The sequence below is a fragment of the Drosophila subpulchrella genome, unplaced genomic scaffold (assembly GCF_014743375.2).
Source record: "Drosophila subpulchrella strain 33 F10 #4 breed RU33 unplaced genomic scaffold, RU_Dsub_v1.1 Primary Assembly Seq124, whole genome shotgun sequence".
NCBI lineage: Eukaryota > Metazoa > Arthropoda > Insecta > Diptera > Drosophilidae > Drosophila > Drosophila subpulchrella.
Window position 1 is genome coordinate 174,239 of NW_023665466.1, and position 25,296 is coordinate 199,534.

At 38.7% G+C, this 25,296-nt stretch overlaps 1 protein-coding gene across 1 annotated transcript; it reads left to right on the top strand.

Annotated features, from left to right (window-relative positions):
* The first annotated feature begins 1,930 nt into the window (after nucleotides 1-1,930).
* Nucleotides 1,931-3,720, top strand: LOC119558644. The gene is made up of 2 exons (XM_037872041.1): nucleotides 1,931-3,275; nucleotides 3,331-3,720. Exons 1-2 carry the CDS (start codon nucleotides 2,190-2,192, stop codon nucleotides 3,337-3,339), a joined length of 1,095 nt encoding a protein of 364 aa, XP_037727969.1. The 5' UTR covers nucleotides 1,931-2,189; the 3' UTR covers nucleotides 3,340-3,720.
* Nucleotides 3,721-25,296: the final 21,576 nt, after the last annotated feature.

Sequence of the window (25,296 nt, forward strand, 5' to 3'; positions counted from 1 at the left end):
ACCGTCTGTCATTTTCGTATAAATATTTTCGTTTCGTTACCTTTTTTATTGAGGTGACTATCGGGCTTCAGATGGAATAAAGCCGTTCGATATAATGGAATCATACCCTCAAGAAACAAAAATAAAACAAGAGAAAACACTATAGTCGACGGCCTGGACTATCAGACACCAGTTAATCAGCTATCAAAAAAGTGTCACCTATCGTTCATTCCTATTCTACTTAATTGAGTTTGCAGATTAATTATTTCTCATTTGAATTTTTACATTATTTAAAAAAAAGTGGGCGCTAGGCGGGTTTTAGAGTTCTGTGCATTGGTGGGCATTAGAGTGCGCGTGTCACCCTGCTGAAACAAACTTGCGATGCGCAGGAAGCCCAAAAATCTGCCTGCCTAGTCCAACATTCTAGCTCTTATAGCTTTAAGCCTAGTACTCAGATCGGCTAAGGGTTTCACTAGTCGAAAAATCTTATTCTTTTTAGTGTGACCGAAGTTTTCAAAGTTCACCCGCCATGCATGTGGCATGGTCTTACTGTCAAGCAGCTGGGTTCAATTGGAGCAATTTAAAAAAGAAGAGTCTCCTGGTGCACAAAGAAATTAAAATACAAATAAATGAAGTTTTCAACGAATGTTTTTATTTATGTAAATTAGAAGCTTAAGGCTTCCTTCTCGTCCCACGGATGCTTCGCCATCTTTCCCGCGCCATCTGTAGTCCAGCTCCGAGCTGGCCAATAATGGCTGGTAATGGCTCCTCCAGCTGTCCCTTTGCGGGCGACCATATTTCCTCCTCCCTATAGAAGCCGGCGCATCCTCTATCTGCGCTCCATCCATCACCAGCTGCCAAGTAGCTGGTGAAGGAGGAGTCCTCAATGGAGAGCTCGTCGGAGATCGAGCGATGTTCCATGTTCCTTTCCACTGGGATTCTCTAGTGGATCCCCTCCAGCGCTTCAACTATTCAGCGGATTTGCCCCGTTGTGGTATTGCTTCCTGTCGGTCAAGTCCCACATCAATGGGCAACAGCTTGGATTAGGCGTCCTTTTTCATCTGCACTAACCTTCTTTAGCCGTTTTCTTCCATTTTTAATTTTTAAATTCCCCACCGCCTCTGCACGAACACCGCCAAAGATCAAATTTCTTATTCTTTGGGCCGCGGCTAACGGCGTTCATCGAAAATTCACTCGCGAAATCTGGTATTTTTCTGGTATTTCCTTAGCTCATCTGAGTACCGCGCTGAAAAACAGACCCGACGAAAAGCGTTAGCTACGTATTTGCCTCTCGCTTACTCCTATGGTTAGCTCGCGGTTTTCGTCGATGTGAGTACTAGGCTTTAAAACTGAGAGACTAGTTTGCTTAGAATCGGATAGTCGGGCAGACGGACATGGCTGGATCGACTCGTCTTGTGATGCTGATCGGGAACATTCTTCTGCCTATAACATACTTTCCGACGAATTTAATACACCCTATTGGTTTAATGAGTGTTTTTAGTTCTAAGTAACACAGATCTCAGACTTATACGAAAATAATAAACCGTTTATAGCTCCGGGTAAATCGAGAAATATAAATTACATTCTATTTAAAATAATGGATGATGACGACAGGACACAAACGGGGGATAATATCAAGAACTTATTATGCAATCAGCCTAGCCATAACGAGTTAAGTAGGAAACAAATGTAGCAAGCACACACACATACATACATATTCCTAAGCATCTGTCATACATACATACTACGTTAAGTTAGGTCACACTATTATTAAACACACATTAACATCTCTGTTACTCTTAAGAAACACTATGCTTGTCTCACTCCCTCATACTGTATACCCCCAACGCTTGTGAAATAGGCTAAGCCTGTACAAATCTGTGCAATAAAGATCACTTTTGCTGCGACCGCCGAATAAGAAACACCCAGAAAGTGCCGTCTACAATTTCAGAAGTGGGATTACCGCGAAAAATTTTTTTCTCGCGTCCTTACTGCCTACGAGCATAATAAAGAAAAAGTTATTAAGTCAGTTATTTAAAATAGTTTGTAGTCATGGACCCCATCGCTTCGACTACACAGCATCAGAACTTCGATGTTGGCTGGAAAAACTTGGGTTGCCGAAAAGCGGCACCAAGGCAACACTAGCAGCGCGGTTGAATGGTGTGCACCCCGCAGCCCGAGGAGATTGTCCAGTACTGGACCCCAAGGACATGACCGACATTGAAGCTGGACCCGAGGAAAGGTCAAATACTGCTGAAAATCAAGGAACCGATCAGGACGATGTCGGGGCTACATCGCTGGAAGCCCAAAACAACGAAGAAGCTGACAACAACATGTGCGTTCCAGAAATTTCCATGCAATTGGAATCTCTGAAGCGTCACTTAGAAGTCGTCCAATTGGAAAATGAGTTTCTCAAATTGGAAGTTTCCCGGCGTCAGCCATTGAATAGAGTGACCGCACCTTCGACGAGCAACTTGCCAGAAATCCAGAACAATGTTTCCACACCAAATCAAACCAATGTCACCCTATCGAATTTGGGGAATATTGTTGAAGAGGCTGCCAGACCTAATACAACCATTTTTAACAACAACTCTTTGGTGACCACGGTGAAGGAAATGCTTCCACCTTTTGACGGTGCTGTTAACAGCAAAGTGCCAGTTAACACTTGGATCGCACAGCTCAACGCGATCATAAAAATGTACAAGCTGAGCGAAGACATAACTCGCATGCTGGTTATGTCAAAGTTGAAAGACCGAGCTCAAATTTGGTTGTACTCTTCTGAGAACTTTCTGTCCTTGCCAGTCCAGGACCTCTTAACTCAACTCGCAGAGGCTTTTCAGTCAAAAGAGAGCAAGATAATGTCCAGACGCAAGTTCCAGGAGCGAAAGTGGCAACCAGCTGAAGACTTTGCTACGTACTTTAACGACAAGACCCTGTTGGCTGCACACATCAGAATAGACGACGAGGAATTAATCGACAGTATCATCGAAGGAATACCGGATACTCTTCTACGACAACAGGCACACATGCACTGTTTTAATTCGTCTGCCCAGCTGTTGCAGGCATTCTCCAAAGTAACATTGCGGAAACCATCTCTCGCATTTGGACGCCACAAAGACGTTTCTGGAAATCAGCCCGGACCCGCTGTAAGATGCTTCAACTGTAACTCCATGGGTCACTTCGCAGCCGACTGCCGCAAGCCTAAGCGCGCGTACGGCGCTTGCTACGGTTGCGGAAGTTTGGAGCACCTGATATCCCATTGCAACGAGAAGAAGAACGCAACCAAAAATGAATATGTGAGACCGTTTAAAATTTACTTTAATTCACAGTCTAATCAGTGCCTATTCACAGAATGCCTAATCGATTCTGGGAGTCCAATTAGTTTTACGAAGTTATCCTGCGTTGAAAACATTCTAAGAAGTAATATCGTTAACGTTAATGAAAACAACTTGTCGCATTACTTTGGCTTGAACCACAGCCCTTTAGACATATATGGAAAGATATCATGTTTTGTTATTATGAATAAAGTGAAGTTTAATTTTGAATTATTAATTGTGGCAAACGAATCGATGGCATATAGCACTGTTTTAGGAAGAGATTTTATGAACATTTGTAACTTTAAGATTGTTAGGGAAAATGATTGTTCAAATGATAGTTGTACTGATGATCGTTCAAATGATAGTTGTACTGATGATCGTTCAAATGATGGTTGTGCTGATGATCGTTTAAATGACAGTGGGGTTGATGTTCGTTTAAAGGATATTTTTTCAAAAGATAGTTGTATTGCAAATGATCGCTCAGACAATGGTAATAGTGAGAAGGATAGTAGTTTTAAATTTTATTGCTCAAATGTTGGTCAGACTGGAAACGATTGTGCTACTGATAGCTGTGAGAAAGATGATTGTCTAAATGATAGTATAAAGGTTTATTGTGGTTACAAAGAAACCCAAAGTGATTCGTGTAAAACGATAGAGTCAAGTCAAAATTTAAGTGTCCAACCCAGCGATCATTTCGAGTCAGAAATTATGTCAATTGAATACCCTGATCCAGCCGAAAGCAACCTGTTAAATATTAGCGACAAGTGTGAGTTTACGTTAAGAAAAAAACTGATAGATATTTTTGATAAGTTTTATACGAAACCGAAACGGCCAGAGATCCCCTTAGTAAAATGGGAAATGAAACTGAATTTTGATAAAACTAAACCGTTTAATTACCCTCCAAGGCGTTTATCATACGCAGAGAAAAGTCAAGTTCAAAATTTATTAGACGATTACATAAAAAACGGTATTATTAGAGTAAGCGAGTCCGAGTATGCATAACCTATAGTTCTAGTTAAGAAAAAGTCTGGAGAATTAACAACAAAAACATGCTTAAAGATAACTACCCCACCCCCTTAATAGATGACCTTATTGATAAACTGTCTGAAAAAACTATTTTTACCAAGTTAGACCTCAAAAATGGGTTCTTTCACGTGCACATGCACGAGGATTCAATTAGGTATACCGCTTTTACAACACCTATGGGTCAGTATGAATGGCTTAGAATGCCATTTGGTTTACGAAACGCACCAGCAGTTTTTCAAAGATTTGTAAACAAAATCTTTGCCGATTTGGTTAAAGAAGATAAGGTTCTAATTTATATGGATGACATTTTAATAGCAACGAAAGATAGTAAGAGTCATATGGAGATATTAACGGAGGTCTTTAAACGACTGGTAGATAACAAGCTTGAGCTTAGGTTAGACAAGTGTGAGTTCCTTCAAAGAGAAATAAAGTATTTAGGATACATAATATCGGGAGAGGGTATTAAACCTGATTCGAAAGGTATGCAAGCAGTAAAAGATTTTCCTGTACCGACAAAAACGCATGAGGTTCAAAGTTTTCTTGGACTGTGCTCCTATTTCAGACGCTTTGTCAAAGATTTTTCAACAAAAGCAAAGCCGTTGTATGATCTTGTAAGAAAGGACAGAAAGTTCGAATTTGGTGCGAAAGAGTTAGAGTGTTTTGAAATATTAAAAGTAAATCTTTTGGAAGCCCCTATTCTGGCCTTGTACAATCCAAAAGACCCAACAGAGTTACATTGTGATGCTAGCGCCCTAGGTTTTGGTTCAATTTTAATGCAGAAGAAGAAAGATAGTAAGTTTCACCCCGTGTTCTATTTTTCTAAACGCACGACGGATGTGGAGTCGAAGTACCATAGTTTCGAATTAGAAACGCTCGCTGTAGTTTACTCGTTACAACGCTTTAGAATCTATCTTCAAGGAATACAGTTTAAAATAGTTACAGATTGTAGTGCTCTTACCCTGGCGTTAAATAAAAAGGAATTATGCCCAAGAATTGCCAGGTGGGCACTTTTTCTTCAAGATTATGACTACACTCTAGAACATAGAGCCGGCAAGCGTATGCAGCATGTCGATGCACTTAGCAGGAACACACACATACTGACAATCGATTCTAATTCATTTGAAGAAAACTTAGTTATATGTCAAAGTAGAGATGAGAAAATCAAAAGTATAGCTAAGAAACTTCAGGAAACAGAATTAAAGGATTATGAGATGCGGAATGGAATAATTTACAAAAAAAAAGAATAAGGATGGTCTTTTATTTTATGTGCCAAGCGAAATGGAAAGCCACGTTCTTTTTAGTTACCACGATCAATTAGGACATGTTGGAATAGATAAGATGGTAGAAATTATCTCAAAAAGTTACTGGTTCCCTAAAGTTCGTGAAAAATGCAAGCGGCACATTGATAATTGTTTGAAATGTATCGCCTATTCTGATAAGTCTGGTAAAGACGAAGGTTTCCTTCACAGCATCCCCAAAGTAAGCATTCCCTTTGATGTCATACACATAGACCATTATGGCCCGGTAGACAAAAGTAGAGCCAACAAACACGTACTGGTGATTATAGACGCATTTACAAAGTTTGTAAGACTTTATCCGGCAAAAACTACAAAGTCTAGGGAAGCAATAGTAGCATTAAAGGACTATTTTAGGTCGTATAGTAGGCCGCGATGCGTGATCTCAGACCGTGGGACATGCTTCACATCTAAAGAATTTCATGACTTCTTAGAGGAAAACGAAGTGAAACACATTAAGATAGCCACTGGATCGCCGCAGGCTAATGGGCAAGTCGAAAAAGTAAATAGAAGCATAGGACCCATGATCGCTAAATTGACTGATCCAGACAAGGGATTGTTCTGGGATACAGTTTTAGAAACAGTTGAACACGCACTGAATAATACGATCCAAAGATCAGTTAGTCAGCACCCAAGTCAAGTTTTATTCGGAGTGTCTCAAAAGGGAAAAGTTATAGATAGCTTAAAAGAGAAATTAGAAGAGTTGAATAAAGTTAGGGAAAATAGAAATTTAGAAGTAATTAGAGATAAAGCTACTCTGAGCATCGAAAAGCTGCAAGAATACAATAAGTTACGCACGGACCTTAAGAGAAAGAATCCTAAAGAGTACCAGACGGACGATTTAGTTATGATCAAAAACTTCGATTCTTATGTAGGCGTATCCAAAAAGCTAATTCCAAAATTCAAAGGACCATACAGAGTGACAAAGGTGCTTCGTAATGATAGGTATGTCTTGGAGGATGTTGAAGGTTTTCAACAGTCTAGGCTTCCTTATAAGGGAGTTTGGGCAGTAGCAAATATACGACCATGGATTAATAATGCAAATAGTTAAGAGATCAGGAGCTCTCTGGTCAGGATGGCCGAATTATAGCAAGCACACACACACACATACATATTTCTAAGCATCTGTCATACATACATACTACGTTAAGTTAGGTCACACTATTATTAAACACACATTAACATCTCTGTTACTCTTAAGAAACACTATGCTTGTCTCACTCCCTCATACTGTATACCCCCAACGCTTGTGAAATAGGCTAAGCCTGTACAAATCTGTGCAATAAAGATCACTTTTGCTGCGACCGCCGAATAAGAAACACCCAGAAAGTGCCGTCTACACAAACTTCTTGACTTCATTCTACCACTAATGTTTTGAAGAAAAGGACTGATGAAGCTATCTAAAATTTTTGGGGAACAGAATTGCGAGAATCGTATTATGTGTAAAGGGAGTCTATTAATTTTTTATGATACGTTAGTAAGTTACAAAATCGTAATCGATTTAGCGTCGCTTTGCACCGGTTGTGTTTATCTTGTGCTCTGTGATTTTTGTCAATTTGTCATTAGTATCTGTGGTACTGGTGTCTTGCTTTATGACCTAGTCCAACATAATCAGCCGTGTTTTTGTGTATTAAAGGGTTCTTTATGTTTTATTATACCCGTTACTCGTAGAGTAAAAGGGTATACTATATTCGTCGGAAAGTATGTAACAGGCAGAAGGAAGCGTTTCCGACCCCATAAGGTATATATATTCTTGATCAGGATCACTAGTCGAGTCGATCTAGTCATGTCCGTCTGTCCGTCTGACCGTTTGTCCGTCTGTCCGTATGATCTCGGAAACTATAGGAGCTACAATACTGGGAATAGGCATACAGATTCCTGAGGTTCCTGCGCAGCGCAAGTTTGTTTCAGCAGAGTGCCACGCCCACTCTTACGCCCACAAACCGCCCAAGACTGTGGCTCCTACAGTTTTGATGCTAGAATAAAGATTTTAGCTGAAATGTATTGTTCTTATCAATACCTATCGATTGTGGATATCTCGGAAACTAGCAAAGATAAAAAATTGGGATCTCAGATTTAGATTCCGTAGCCTTGTACGCAGCGCAAGTTTGTTACGCGAATATGCCACGCCCACTCTAACGCCCACAAGCCACCCAACCCTGTGGCGCTCACAATTTTCATGCTAGATAAAAGATGTTAATTGAAATGTATTGGTCTCGTCAATACCTATCGATTGATCAAAAAAAATTTGCCACGCCCACTCTAAAGCCCATAACGCTTAAGTCTGTCTACCGATTACAATCTAATTACAGTCAGAAACATATTTTGTAGGATCATTTAATATTTTTTATTTGTTTTATTATTGTAAACATATTTCATGATTAAATATATATTATATGTATTTCTATATAATTAATTTTCTGACTTCACCTCCTTGTAAGAAATACATCGGTTATTATCCTTCGTTGCAAACGCAGATTTTCGCTTGGTTCCCATAGATAGATGTAAAATAATTCTCACAATTCAATGCTTCCCAAATGCTAGATTATTCTTAAGCATTCAATTGATCCATCCCAGATCACCATTTTATAGGAGCGTCTAATGTTAATTCTGATTCAAGTTTATGTTAGAGGTGCAGCATTGCTAACTATTTTTCTAGTTCTGGTTTTCTAGTTCTGTTCTATTTGTACACTACTTGTATGAGTACGGCATCCTTATCTTAGATATCAGCGCATTTTGAATAAGTTTTATAAGCTCTTTAATTACAATGCTCATCTGGTTTTCCTGATTCATGATGGGGGTTGAGCTGCTTGGACTTTGGTTACGAGCTGTTTTTAACTGTTATGAGCTATTATTAGATGGTTACTATCTGTTTAGTAGCTGCTTACTAGTTTTTACTAGTTGTCATTAGCTGGTTACTATGTGTTTAGTGGATGTCTACTAGTTGTTATTAGCTGGTTACTATCTGTTTAGTAGATGAATACTAGTTGTTTACTAGATGTTATTAGCTGGTTACTAGCTGTTATGAGCTGTTTTAAAATGATTACTATCTGCTTAGTATCTGTTTACTTGTTGTTTACTAGTTGTTATTAGTTGGTTACTAGCTGTTATTAACTTCTACGAGCTGTTATAGTCTTTCGTTAAGAATGATCTAAAATTCTTGACCTCAAGACTACTTTCGATGTGAAGTAAGATCTTACACTCTGATTTTTAATGTGTTTGCAGTGTACGTGAGATAGATCGCACAACCAAAATTTCTGGAAATTGATATCTTGTTGTCATACCATGACCGATTATGTTGGGGAAAGATGTATCCTGTGATTGCAAAACTAATTAGGAAATGAAAAGTACCCCAATAGTTGTTCAAGAGCTGTCTATAAGCTGTTTAGAAGCTGTTTTGATAAACAATTTTGTTTCATGTTGACAGATATTAAAAACATATAATATCATCCACTTAAACTAGTATATTGTAATAATAAAACATTTGCTTTTTTCTTATTCTTTCATCTTATGTAGGTATCGATTGTTTTAAATGTATTCTTAACTTCGATAGCTAGCATTACCTCCCACAACAATAGTTATTAGCTACAATAAAACGCCTAGAAAGAAACAAAAATATGAATGTCAAAAATCGCTTTGAAACTACCTATATTTAGATAATTAATTAAAATTGCTCCGGCGTAATACTGTAAAAACAAAAACATTGTGATTATCCCATTTTCTATCACCATCACAAATGTGTGTACCCACACCTAAATGATCAAAAAAACTTTTACATTTTTCACCGGTAATTTAAATCACATTAAGCATAAACCCATTGTTAATCGTACTATAATCCCAAAATCAAGTTTGTTAGCTACAATAGTAAACGTGGAGGTGTTTCGGATTGCTACAATGCTTTTTCGGAGGCGCAAGGGTCAAGGTAATGGAAAAATTCATGGAATATTATCCCTTCATAAAAAAAGTCATACATTTTTTGTCAATTTTTTTTCCTATCAATCGATAGGTATTGACGAGACCAATACATTTTAGATTAAATTTTGTATCTAGCATGAAACTTGTGGGCGCCAGAGGCTTGGGCGGTTTGTGGGCGTTACAAACTTGTGCTGCGTACAAGGCTACGGAATCTAAATCTGAGATCCCAATTTTCTATCTTTGATAGTTTCCGAGATATCCACTTTCATACAAACAATTTTTTGAAGTTTGTGGGCGGTTTGTGGGCGTTAGAGTGAGCGTGGCAAACTTTTTTTTGAATCAACGATAGGTATTGACAAAACCAATACATTTCAGTTAAAATTGTGTATCTAGCATGAAAATTGTGGGCGCCACAGGCTTGGTCGGTTTGTGGGCGTTAGAGTGGACGTGGCATATTCGCTCAACAAACTTGCGATGCTTACAAGGCTACAGAATCTAAATTTGAGATCCCAGTTCTCATCTTTGATAGTTTCCGAGATATCCGCGTTCATATTTACGATTTTTTGAAGCTTGTGGGCGGTTTGTGTGCGGATGCACCCTGCTGAAACAAACTTGCGCTGCGCCAGAAGCTCAGGAATCTGCATGCCAAGTCCCAATAGCCTAGCTCGTATAGTTTCCGAGATCTCAGCGTTTATACGGACAGACGGACAGACGGACATGGCTAGATCGACTCGGCTAGTTATCGTGACCAAGAATATGTGTACTTTATGGGGTCGGAAACGCTTCCTTCTGCCTGTACTTTCCGACGAAACTAGTATACCCTTTTACTCTACGAGTAACGGGTATAAAAATAATTCCACAATAAGGGCAAAATGCAGCCGATAAATTATTCACCTGGCAACACGTTCTTTGTTAAAAAAGACAAAAGACTAGGGACGAAACTTACACCTAGATTCAATACGGAGAAAGTGGCAGAGAATAAAAACACCATTATTGAAACACAAACTGGAAAAATCATACATAAAAATCACTGTGGACGGCAGTACACGTAGTGGCGAAGCGCGCAATAGAGCGTGCGAAGACAACTACTATATAAGCCGCAGAATTGAAAACCTGCCATTATGGTCCGATCGTAACGAGTGATACACCAATCGAAAGGTATCGCAAAAACCAAGAAGATTGCATACCAAGAATTTCGAAATATAGATTTGTTTGGGAGAAAAAGCGGTGAAAGTGTAAAAGTAAAATTTTAGAAAATTGGAGCTGCTGGATACGGTGGAGCTAAAAACCCCCAGCTGTTTAGCTAGTTTTATTCTTACTGAGAATATGCGTCGAATGACACCTCGTTGAAATCCGATGTCCCGTTCAAAAGCAATTCAAAAAACAAGAGTTTCTTTTTCTTACCAAAATGAAAATGTTTTAAAATGCTTATAGTATCTAAACAACTAATGCTACAGAAACGGGCTATATATCTCTGAAAAGATAATTTAATTTTCTTCATATGGTAAAATTGTCTGAATATAATAGATTTTGACTATTTTCTCCAAATTGAGTCGAACGATTTCTTTTTAAATCAAATCAAATCAAATCAAATAGCCCTTGAAATTCACTTTTGATATATAACATTTCTTGCCCTAAAAATTACTGTTTGGAAGATATTAAGGGATGAAAAGTGCAACTCGTTTCAGTTCAGTATACGAAATATTTCATACTTATTGGAATAAACAAGAAAAAATCAAATTGATGAAAAATATTCTTATTCGATTTTTTTGAACAGAAAATCTGTTATGGTGTTAGGGTCCTTTACTTGCATGAAGCTAATCGAAATAGGAAACTTGATATATTTGTTCTACCACTTTGGAAAACCCGCTAGTTCGGCGGGATATGTAAGAAACGATTTATCTTGGAATCTGAAACTATACAGCCATTGAGATTCCAAACTTGTGCTATTAAAATAGGTAATTGAAGCGATAAAACTTGTTGTGCCTAATTTAAGGTGGCGTTCAGCTAAGATTAGGGGTCGAATCAGTGTGTTTGGTTTTTCAATAGCCAAGCCATATGGGGACGACTCCTAGTCATGGTATTGGGGTACTTAAACTCTTGAGAAAAAATACTTCTGATATCAAACAAAAACACCTCTTAACGAGGTAAAAAGTAGTGGCGAACGCGCCTTTAACAAAAATTTCTGATATCAACAATTGTGAATAAAATTATTTTACATTCGATAAAATAAATAAACTATATTAAATTATTGTATTCGGCACGTTACAAAAGAAAATTAACGTGTGAGTAAATAAATTTTTACTGTCTCGGGCCGAAATCATAAATTTAATAAAGTTTATTTATTTCATCGAATGTAATATCATTTTTCGTCACAGTTGTTAAAGGCGCTTTCGCCACTACCTTTTACCTCGTTAAGAGGTGTTTTTGTTTGATAATATTAAAGTGTAATTTGTCAGGTAATTATTCCTCGACTTTTTCAACTCACAAATCGTCTCACTCGAAACTTGACTAGCAGCTTAGCAAGACGGAACATTTAAAATCATCGAAATCTTTAATTTACACAGCTATAAGGAAACACTCCTGATATTAGAAGAATCATTTCACTCGCTCGCTTACACACATACCTCTCCTAAGAACTAAAAAAATCCATTCTGATTAACGCATGCTCCAAAATGATAAAAAGACAGAAAAGGGAAATTGAAGCAATAGGAATAATTGGTACTACTATTATTAATAGGATCGATCGCGGAACTCCTACGAAGGCGGAGATCAACGCAAAGTGCACCAGCGTTTCTGGCATGGAAACGCAGGAAAATCACTCACGTTCCGGACCTGTACTCTTTTACGCTTTGACCGAGGACAGTCGCGTTAAAGGAGCGAAGAGTTAACACCCGAAATAATATTAAAAATCAAACAAAACTATTTCTGGTTGTGTTTATCTTGTGCTCTGTGATTTTTGTCAATTTATCATTAATATCTGTGATACTGGTGCCTTGCTTTGTGGCTTAGTCCAACATAATTAGCCGTGCAAATTATGTTTTTTGCTTCGGGATATATTAAAAAAAATCGATTTTTATTTTAATATACAGCGGAGTTTTTTTTGGTAAAGTTCTTTCGAGTTAGATCCCCAATCTTAAAACTGATTTTACAAAATGCATTATTCTTATAACTATGGCATTTAGCGGTGACAGCGACGCGAGCAGCGAAAGTGGACTTTGATTGAGAATTTTGATTGGTCGAATCTGTGGCCCGATGAAACGGTTTCTAGGCTGCATCTTTTGTTTAATTAATTTGGATTGGCCAAAGCTTTTATGCTGACGAATGGGTTCTCAGGCTGGACCCTTTGTTTAAATGTTTGAATATTGTTTATGTCTACCGTCGTCGATAAAGGCGTGAGAAGTGTTTATAATTCTGGTGCTGCCGATTGAAGGCGTGGGAAAGATTTGTGTCTGAGGGGTTAAATGTTTATGTCGGATTGATTTGAATAACTGCGATAGTAGGCTCTGGACTTATGTTATTGACAATTGGAATAATGGGTATCTCGGGATATACAGGTTGTGTGTTGGGTTTGGTATCCAGCGTATACGTCACTCGCCCCTCCTTTAGAAGATTCAACATCCTTGTTGAATTTAAACAAAATTTCTTTTTGTTGGCTAGGCGCCTATAGGTAAATATGATGTAAGTACTAATGCTTAAAAGTATAATTATTAATATTGTAAAAACAATCCACTTATAAATTGATTCTTGTTTTTGTTGATAGGTAATAGAATTTTTAAATTTTAACAATCGTATTGGTTCATATAAAGTAATATTAGTGCTGGATAATATAATTTTATATTCTTTTAAATTCTTTGATGTTGTAATTTTAATATCTCTTATTTCTAAAGTACATTGACTTAATTGTATTATATTGTTACCCTGAATTGTTTTGTTAAACATTTCGCAATCTTGATTAATTTGTGTCTCTTTTAAATTATAAGTAATAATGATGTTAGGTTCAATATATTTAAAAAGATTCATTTTCTGATACAAAAGTGTGTTGACATTTCGCCAATTGATTAGTAAGGATTTGAGAGATACATTGATCAGTGATCATAAATTTTTGGTCTAAAATATTTGCTAGTGAATTTGGTGAATTTTCCAAGTAAAATACTTTCTTTTCGTCATTTACAAAATATTCATAATTATCATTTATATCAATTTGTCGGCCCATATTATCTGGATATTTAATAATTCTATATTTTTGTGTTTCTTTAAAAGAAGTGGGTATATGGGCTAGAATAAAGGTGTCCTTAGTTTGACTGCTTAACCAAGCTGAAGTTTTGGTTGAGAGTAATTTTTCTTCGTTTATGTTCTCCAACTCTTCATGTTTTAGTATTTTAGGATTAAATATTCCAACTCTTGTTAATTGTAAACTCATTTGTAAATCTTCAATGTATTCTAGGAATACATTTAAGGAATATCTAAAAATGTGCAAAAGCTTTTTCTTCTTGTTTATCTTTTACGAGTTTGTTTATATCTTTTGATTGTTCATTTATTATTTGAATTACTTCATTAAATTCTTTGTTTTCAATTAACATTTCTTGTAAGTTTTGTAGTTTATCTTCCAACTCTTTTTTATCATCTTCAGTTAATGTTCCAAATAGATACTTGTGAGCTGTCCCTAAAAAGTTAATTAATCCCCGTTTTTGTCTCGATGACGAAGTAATTCCCTTGATTTCATGTTTTAATTGTTTCAATGTGAATGCAATGTCTGGTACATTTTTAAATTGGTTTTCGTATTTTATAAATTCCTGATATGTTTCAAATATTTTAGTTTGATTTATTTTAATCATATGATGTTCATACTTTAGAGGTATTTTTATAGTCCCTGTGTTCAGAAGTAAATAACCGTTGTTCGAAGTAATGGGTGTAATGCTAATTTGTTGAGCTGTTGTCAATGGTAATTTCGTCCATGTCACTATCATGATCATTTTCATTATCAGAATCAGTACTGTCAGTTTCCCTGGAATGAGGAGAGAGATTTTGTATTTTAGCTTTTTTAAATTTACTTATGTGTTTTACTACTTTATGACCCCTATTAGTTTCTTGCCAGTGCTTTTCGTCTTTATGTTCTAACGCTCCTGTCTTTTTGAATGGGTTTACTAATTTAGCTTTACGTTTCATTTCTTTTTCAACTTTAGTGTATTCCAGATCTACTTCATGTTCCTCGCGGTCTTTATTAAGTTTATCTATCTTATGTTCTTTTTGTTTTTGCATATTTTTGCTTGGTTTTATTCCATAAAGAAATATTTCAGCAGGAGTTTTACCTGTGGCATCATGGGTTATTTCGTGATTATAAACGTATGTTGCCTTTTCTATGTTCATTAACTTATCTCCAGCGTCCGTAAGTGTATTAATTATTCTAAGTTTTTCATTGATTGTTTTATGTACCCTTTCTATATCGGCTATACCATTCTTGCTAGTTGTAATTTCAATGTTAATATTTTCCTTTTGTAACCAATTTTGTAATGATTTAGATACTAGGCCAGGATCTTGATCCATTTTAATTGTTTTCGGTTTACCTATCATATTAAAGATTTTAGGAAGAGCGTTTTTACTTTCAATCCAATCTGTGGTTTTTGTTTCAATAATAGAAATGAATTTTGAATGAATGTCGATGCATGTTAAAAATTTACGATGGTCAATAAAGTAATAGTCTATAACATATTTATCGCGAATATTTTTGGTTTCTGGAGTTTTTTCAAACGGAAGAGCAACTTTTCTGTGCTCTGCTTTGCATAAATTACAAATTTCACATTTATTAATAATGTTTTGAATAAGTTTTTGTGCGTCTGGGAAGTAGTATTTCATTTTAAAAGTGTCATAAGTCTTTTTAATACCTTGGTGTATTGTTTTCTCATGTATTTCTAATATTTTTTCATGAAAGTCTGCATATGTGGGCAAGTTGGGAAGTACTACTGAAGTTTTCATTAATATCGTACCAGTATTTGGTTTAATTAATTTCATATAGGCTCGTTGAAAAATTGCAAAATCTTCGTCATTATTAATGTACACAATAAAATTGTGTCCACATATAAATTTTATAATTATGTCTTTCGCCAAAGTCTCAGTCATGTTATTGTAAATAATTTTATTAATAGTTTTGTTAAAGTAGTGAGTAAGTTCGTTAGTGTCTTGATTTCCCTTTTCAAATATAAGTTGGTGATTAAAAACGTTAACTGGTCGTTCGGTAATTTGTATGCAATCGCCATTATCTTCTTGTGCACTATGCACTGTTGCTGCAGTAGTATCTACATCGTCTTCATTTTGAAATACTTCTTCAATTTTGTTATCTTTTGATTCCTTTTTGTAATCCTGGATAGAGCATCTGCTACATGATTCTCTTTTCCTTTAATGTACTTTATTTCATAATCAAACTCTCTAAGCTTTATTTTCCAACGTTGTAATTTCATATTAGGTTCCTTTATATTGTGTAACCAAACAAGTGGTTTATGGTCAGAACATATTTTAAAACTTCTACCAAAGAGATAGGGGCGGAAATACTTAGTCGCCCATACGATATCTAATAATTCTTTTTCAATAGCTGCATAATTTAACTCATGTTCATTTAAAGTTCTAATGGCAAAACAAATGGGTTTCCCTTCTTGGGATAGTACAGCACCTAATGCATAATTGCTTGCATCTGTAGTTAGATCAAACTTCTTTTCAAAATCTGGATATATGAGAATTGGATCGTTACTTATTAAAGTTTTTAATTTTTCAAACGCTTCATTGTAACTAGGATCGTTTATATTTATCTTTGCTCCTTTCTTTAAACAGAGAGTCATGGGCTTGGCAATTTTTGCGAAATCTTTTATAAATTTACGATGAAAACCACAAAGGCCTAAAAATGATTTTATTTGTTTTGGAGAGTTTGGAATTTTAAAATCTTGAATAGCTTGAATTTTATTTGGATTTGCTATGATTCCTTCAGTTGAAATTATGTGACCTAAAAATTCAGTTTCTCGTTTCATAAACTCACATTTATCTAATTGTAGTTTGAGATTCGATCTGCGAAGACGTTCGAATACTTTTTTTAAAGATTGAATATGCTCTTGTAAAGAGGTTGAAAATATAACAATGTCGTCTAAATATACTAGACAATGGGTACCTATTATGTCGTGTAATATGTTATTCATACAACGCTGAAATGTAGCGGGTGCATTTTTAAGGCCGAAGGGCATTCTAGTATATTCATAGTGACCCTTCTTAGTGGAGAATAAAGTTTTTTGAATAGAGTCTGGGTCCATTTCAATTTGATGGAATCCCTTAGCAAGATCTAATGTTGTAAAGTATTGACATTTCCCTAACTTGTCTAATATTTCGTCCATGTTCGGAATAGGGAATTTATCATTGATAGTTATTTCATTCAGTCCTCTGTAATCAATAGCCATACGAAATTTGGGTATGCCCGATGCATCCCTTTTCTTGGGTACCATTACAATTGGACTGCAATAAGGAGATTTGGATTTTCTGATAATACCTTGTCTTATCATTTCTTCAATTTGTTTTTCGACTTCTGTATCGTAAATGTAAGGATAACTATATGGTCTCCTATAAATCGGTTCTTCATGTTTTGTTTTTATAACGTGTTTGATTTCGTTCGTGAAAGTCAAATTTTCACCTTCATGATACTGAATATCAAAATATTTTGACATTAAATAATGAAGTTCAGTTTTTTCTTCATTATTTAAGTGGTCGTCTCTAATATTATTGTCAGATAAGTCCGTTTGTAAGGCATAATTATATTCTTCATCATCTACTACATTTGAAGCAGTTTGATCACATTTTTCCGTTATATTTTGATCTGAATCTGAAACTTGGGGACGTTTTTGAGGAACATTGGTACTCTGAGAACTTTGGTTACCCTGTCCTTGATTGTTTTGAAAAGTTTTAGGATAATAATTATTTCCTGAATTATTATTACCAGAATTATTGTTGTTACCCCAATTTCTATTAGAGTCGAATCTATTCTGTCTCTGCTGGTTGTTGTTATATTTGTTTTGATAATTGTTATTTTGGAATCTACCCTCTTGGTTATTATCTGAATGATAGTTGGGTTTTGTATTTGAGTATGATTTTGATGTTTTAAAATCCTGAAATTCATCATCTTCCTGAGAGTTTTTGAACATATAAGAACGATTGTTTATGGATTTATCTTCAAAGATTCCTACAGCTTGGGCAGCTTGTTTTAATTTAAGAGGAGACGAAATATCAAATTTACTTAATGTAATAAAAGTTTTGACTGGTAATTTTTCACGAATCACTTCAGCTAGTGTATCACTCAATGTCCTCGAAACTAGAACTGTGTTTGATGGATTGTTGTCTAAGCTCAATTTACAACAAATTCTACTAGTCTGTTCTTCTAATTCTTCAACAAATTTTCTTAAATTATTTTTATATTTAGTCTCACGTAATTCTGCTATCATTCGATGAGGAGGTGTTGGGCTCTTGAACTCGCTGATAAGTAGGGTTCTCAATTCCTTCCAGTCCTGTGGTATGTTTCTCATCAAGAGCGATCTGGCTTGTCCAACTAGGAGGTTCCTGATGGCTGCTTGGATAATTTGATTTTGGCCTTCTGATGTTGTAGGGTAATGGTAGACTAACTCATCGACTTCCTTTATAAAGAGAGCCAAATAGAGTGGGTCTCCGTTGAATTTATTTATCTGTTTTAGTTGCAGAAGGAAATGATTCATGGATACATCTGAGAGGGCTTGTGTTGGTTTTGCTGCTGCGGCCACGGCTGCTGCTGCTGCTGATGTTGATGGCAATTCCATTTTTAATGGTTTTTTTAGGCGAAATTAATTAGATTTATTATCGCTGGGTTAGACACTAGAAATCCTCATTCGTGATTTAACTAATGTTGGTAAGTTCGTTTTGCGGATACAAATAATGTTTTTATTTTCGCGAAGTGATTTTTTTTAAGTCCTTTTTAGGTAGTCACTCGCGAGGATATTACTTGTATCCTACCGACTGCGCCAATTATGTTTTTTGCTTCGGGATATATTAAAAAAAAGCGATTTTTATTTTAATATACAGCGGAGTTTTTTTTGGTAAAGTTCTTTCGAGTTAGATCCCCAATCTTAAAACTGATTTTACAAAATGCATTATTCTTATAACTATGGCTTTTAGCGGTGACAGCGACGCAAGCAGCGAAAGTGGACTTTGATTGAGAATTTTGATTGGTCAAATCTGTGGCCCGATGAAACGGTTTCTAGGCTGCATCTTTTGTTTAATTAATTTGGATTGGCCAAAGCTTTTATGCTGACGAATGGGTTCTAAGGCTGGACCCTTTGTTTAAATGTTTGAATATTGTTTATGTCTACCGTCGTCGATAAAGGCGTGAGAAGTGTTTATAATTCTGGTGCTGCCGATTAAAGGCGTGGGAAAGATTTGTGTCTGAGGGGTTAAATGTTTATGTCGGATTGATTTGAATAACTGCGATAGTAGGCTCTGGACTTATGTTATTGACAATTGGAATAAACAAATGATAAAAAACCCGACACTAAAAATATCAATGGTTTAGTTTTAATTAATTGTTAAAAAAGGCTCTAAAATAGAGCCTCTAGACTAGAATACCCCCTTAAATTATTGTATTCGGCACGTTACAAAAGAAAATTAACGTGTAGGTAAAAAAATTTTACTGTCGCGGGCCAAAATCATAAATTTAATAAAGTTTATTTATTTCATCGAATGCAATATCATTTTTCGTCACAGTTGTTGATATCAGAAATTTTTGTTAAAGGCGCTTTCGCCACTACCTTTTACCTCGTTAAGAGGTGTTTTTGTTTGATAATATTAAAGTGTAATTTGTCAGGTAATTATTCCTCGACTTTTTCAACTCAAAAATCGTCTCACTCGAAACTTGACTAGCAGCTTAGCAAGACGGAACATTTAAAATCATCGAAATCTTTCATTTACACAGCTATAAGGAAACACTCCTGATATTAGAAGAATCATTTCACTCGCTCGCTTACACTCATACCTCTCCTAAGAACTAAAAGAATCCATACTGATTTACGCATGCTCCAAAATGATAAAAAGACAGAAAAGGGAAATTCAAGCAATAGGAATAATTGGTACTACTATTAATAATAGGATCGATCACGGAACTCCTACGAAGGCGGAGATCAACGCAAAGAGCACCAGCGTTTCTGGCATGGAAACGCAGGAAAAGCACTCACGTCCCGGACCTGTACTCATTTACGCTTTGACCGAGGAAAGTCGCGTTAAAGGAGGGAAGAGTTAACACCCAAAATAATATTAAATATCAAACAAAACTATTTCTGGTTGTGTTTATCTTGTGCTTTGTGATTTTTGTCAATTTGTCATTAATATCTGTGATACTGGTGCCTTGCTTTGTGGCTTAGTCCAACATAATCAGCCGTGCATGTGTTTAATTGTCTATTTTATTGTAGCAATTTCAACCAAACTTAATGCTGATTTTAGCCTGCGCATTTTGTTATTGCAACTTCTGTATGCTGTGGTGCATTTGTTTCAATAGGTTTTTTCCCATAGCTTTCTGTAATCTCTCTCCCGTTTGTTGTCGCTTAAGCTGTTGTCGTTGTGAGGAGTTGAATAACTCTTCACCAGACTTTGGACTCTGCCGTGAACTTTGGACCGGGAAAAGAAGTGCCACATCTCGGCAGTGAAGCGGCACACAGGCGTGCCACAAGCATCACGGGAAGCAGCGGGACGGCAGCAGTGGGCACACAAGTGGCTGAGGTCCGGAAGGCATCACACTGCTAAGTCAAGGCGCAGAGGACATCGGCATCGAAGCCAGCAGACAGCACAGGCAGCCACGTTACCATCGCAGGAGCGCAGGAGCGTCGCGGACGTCCAGCATTAAGGTGAAGACGGGTGGAACTTTCGTCTGTGCTAGGCGTAAAGCAAAGTGAACTGCTTGGCAGCTTCCTGGCGTTAGCCTTGACTGTCAGCGCGATCTGAGCAAGAACCTTGCGGGACCGTCCGGGACAGAGCAAGGGATAGGTATTGCCTCGAAAGGCGTTGGCCTGGAGAGCAAGGCTTGTTCACCGTAGTCTGAGAACGGTGACGCTTCCCTAAGCCCAAAAGGCCGAACTCTCTGCGAGTCCAAGGCACGACAAGCGACCCCGAGGCACCGCGTCGGCAAGCGAGCAGAGGCGGCCACTACGAGCGTCCCGAGACAAAGGAGCCAGCGGACGTCGAGTCAACGCGTTACAAGCCAGGACGAGGAGCACCACCAGCCGGCGGAACCAGAGCAAGGAGATACCGAGGACAGCCCAGCTACACGCCCGCTGTACTAATAACACGAGAATAAATCCCACTGTTACCATTCGAACCCTGTGTTTTCTCACTGATCTACGGGGTAGTCACGTCATATAAATTTGGTGGGACGAACACACAATCTTCTGAGCTAGCCGCACGAATCTCGTAGCGAGCAGATCAACAAAATCAGTTCCTTACATCTGGCGCCAAACGTGATTGTCCCAGCAGTGAGAGCAACACAATAAGAAGGAGGACTTAACCCATGTCGCACAGAACCTTAAAGACGCCCTGGAGGGCAGGCTAGAAGACATAAGGAAGGCACTGTCGGAATACTACTCGGAGAACGACCCAGAACTCGTCGCCATCTGGGCCGAGCAGTAAGCAACATACCACGACAGAGCCGGCCCAAGCATCACGTTAACGAACGCTGAAGGGGACAACCTAGTGGCAAGCCTGAGCATTGACAACATGCAAAAAGAGGCCCACAGGAGAGAGTCAAGCCAAGATAGAAAAACAGCAGCGCTGACCCCGAGACCAAGCCAGTCGGACTATGCAAAGGTCGCTAAACAGGTCCGCGTGTGGTCGTTCAGGTTCGACGGGGCGGAAAAACCATTTGAATTCCTGGAGCAGGTAGAATGGTCCGCCAACACGTACTGCTTGGACTTAGATATGATCCCCCGAGCGATGCCGGAATTGCTTAAGGGAAGGGCTTTGAAATGGTTCATCGCCAACAACAAGGCATGGAGAACCTATTTTCTGCCGAGAGACTTCTTCACCAGGTTGGCAGACCAGGTCCGGCAACGGAAGCAGGGCTTCAGCGAGTCGTTCAAGGACTACATGATCGACATGCAGACGATGGTGAGGCCACTTAGCTACTCTACGAAAGAGAAATTAATGATCATTAAAGATCTACGGATCTTCCTAAGAGCGTACAAAGTGTCGGACCCGGATACGCTAATGATCCTAGCCGATGAGTACGAAAAACTTGAAAAAGAACGGGAAGCTTTCGCACAGGAGAACAAGTTCTCGAAGACCAAGTCGGCATCACCAACGCAGGTCACATGCAGAAGATGCGAGGAGACAGACAACCAGGAGACACGGGGAAATGACCAATGGTCACCACCACAACAGACGCACCACGTACAAGGCTACGGAATCTAAATCTGAAATCCCAATTCTCTATCTTTGATAGTTTCCGAGATATCCACGTCCATATCTACGATTTTTTTAAGGGTCAATCGATAGGTATCGATGAGAACAATACATTTCAATTAAAATTTTTATTTTAGCATTAAAACTGTAGGAGCCACAGTTTTGGGCGGCTTGTGGGCGTTCGAGTGTTCGTAACAAACTTGCGCTGCGCAGGATGCTCAGGATTTGCATGCCAAATCCCAATAGCCTAGCTCTTAAAGTTTCCGAGATCTCAGCGTTCATACGGACAGACGGACAGACGGACATGGCTAGATCGACTCGGTTAGTTATCCTGACCAAGAATATGTGTACTTTATGGGGTCGGAAACGCTTCCAACTGCCTATTACATACTTTCCGACGAATCTAGTAAACCCCTTTACTCTACGAGTAACGCGTATAATTACTAAGCCACGGTCGCTGCTATAAGGCTTTCGGAATATTTGAACGACCCGACCCTCCTGCGGAAACTGATAGACAAGCTGCCGCCCGATCTAAAGTTTGCGCTCGACTCTTCACAAGACTGATATATGTATATTCCACGATTGGCTATTTAACTGGGCGACGTGCGCCCGTACAGTTATGCCAATATCCGCAGGGCCAGCTTCGACAGGGGCAAGAGCAAGCTGCAGGAGTACTAGGGCCAGACTCATGGTGCACAGTGGGCACACGTCTTCCGCGTGCCGGAACGGTTCACGGTCACACAAGCTAGAGAACTGCCAGGAATTCTGCTCTTTAGATCGCAAGAGTAGATGGGTGTTCGTTAAGGAGAACAGACTTTGTTGGCGATGTTTTGGAAGGAACTTTCTCAAACATTGCAAATTAAGAGAACGGCTACGCATCGACGCATCATCACCTTTTGCACAACTCGGAGAGAACTGGACAAACTAACAGCCGAGCTGGGCAAGAGGAAGGCCAGGTGTTTTTGTAAGCCGGTAAGAACGACAAATCTCTATTTCGGTACGTCCCAGTGACACTATACGGATCTACGCGATCAGTATAGACGTATGCGCTAATAGATGAGGGGTCGGCGTGCACCCCACTGGAGACTCACGTAGCAGAGGAACTCGGGATCGACGGCCCTTCAGAGGAATTGTGTCTACGCTGGACTGGAGAGATTACTCAGAAAGAAACGGAGTCAAAGTGAGTGGCGTTAAGAGTTGGGTCACAGGACAAGGTGGTTCACAAATACGCTCTAAAAAACGTTTAAACAATCACAAGTCTGGACTTTCCAAATTAAACCTTGGAAGATTCAGTCTTGCAAGCTTACCCGTTCCTGCGGGGTCTGCCCATACGCACCTGCACCTGCCGGCGTGATAGCCACAAAAGCACGTCTCGGATGGTCACTCTATGGTAGAGGAAATGATCGCAGCTAAGAGAGTCAAAGGTTAAAGCAGAAGGAGTTAACGTTTCGCAGGACGCTCCTAGATTCAAGGCAGAGAAACAGGACTTCTCTGAAGCTACGATAAAATAGAATTGACATATTCTGAAGAATTATATGTTTGGGATCTCGTACGTAACAACTGGGATATGTTCGCAAATCGAAATCGCATGAAACACATGACGAAGAACGGCCAAGGTAGCTGCCGATATATGTAGTCACAAACACAAATAAGGGCAAATCCAGCCTCGCTCTCAACACAGTTCTTCTGAAGGACCCTGATCTACTACCCTCGATGATCGGAGTGTTACTGAGATTTAAGGAGAAGCCCGTCGCTGTGTGTGGAGACATTCGCGAAATGTTTCATCAAGTAAAGGTGAGACGAAAAGATCAAGTAGCGCAGCAATTTCTCTGGAGAAATGGAGACCAGAAAAGGGAACCCGACAGGTATACCATGCAAATTATGACATTCTGCGCATCGTGTTCTCCAGCAGCAGCTAAATATGTAAAAGTCAGAAACGCAGCGGAAGCTGTAAGTGCAGTCCTACAGAATACCTTCGTAGACGACTGGCTGCAGGGCGGAGACACGGAGGAGTACGTAGCAACTTTGGCGTGTCGAGTGAGAGTAATACATGCGGATGGCGGATTCGAAATGCGCGGCTGGGAGTCAAACACTGGAAGAGACCACAGATCAAATGGAGAAATGCCTCGAGACCAGGGAGCCAGTCCTTAGCGAACCCCACACACCAACCAAACAACAAGTGTTACGAGTTATGGTGTCGATTTTCGATCCATTAGGTCTACTCGGATTTTACTTCATTCAAGCCAAAATAATTTTTTAAGAAATATGGCGGTCATCAGTTAGCTTGGACGAGCCTAAACGTGAGAACGAGTGTCTCCTATGGAACACCTGGCTGAAACTCTTACCTGATGTCGGGAACCTGCGAGTCCCGCGTTGCCTTGGTCTGGTGAGCCGAGCTGATAACCTTGAATAACATATACTTACAGCCCAACGCGTACGCCGCGGTCGCTTTGTTGAGAGTCGAGCGAAATGAGACGATTTGCTGTTCTCTATTAGCCTCCAAGACAAGTGTAGCTCCCCAAACCGATTTATATTCCTCGGTTGGAATTGATGGCGGAGAGGCGGAGTGGAAATGGGAACCTTCAGCTCTCGTAGCCAACGACTGGACCAAGTGGACGAAGGAACTCAGTTTTAGCAGCGCCTCGATATGGTTTTCAGGACCACCATTTCTCTATAATAGCGAACCAAACTGGCCAATAACGGATTTAGGAGGCTGGGGCGAGGTTCTGGAGCTGGACTTCTCTATCACAACCAAGCGGACGCGTCGGGGAGACATAGACTAGCAAATAAACTCGGACATCAACCGATTTAGCAAATGGTAAAAATATAGATGAACCGTGAATAATATCCTGAAATTTATTCGACTTATGAGCAAACGTCATAAGTACTCAGAAGCAGAGAAATACATACTCCACGAGGAGGATTTGGATGATATACACAACGTAATCCTTAAAGCTCTTAAAGAAAAAGTGTATTTTAAAGAGATTGAGCCTCTCTACATGTGGACCGGAAAAGCCAAATTTTCAAGATGTCTCCATATCTGGATCAAGAAGGAACCTTAAGAGTTCGAGGACGCATTGACGTAATTTTAGATGTTGCAATAAACCTTAAACGACCAATAATCTTACCAGGTATGCACCCACTTACACAATTACTGATAGACTATTTTCACAGAAAGTATAATCACCAAATGAACGAGGTGATAATTAACGAAATGAGGCTGCAGTATTGCATCACAGGATTGAGATCAAGAGAAACCTTTGCTCAGTACCGAGAGCACCTGAGATGGGATCATTGCCACCGGAACGTCTAGCGGTCAA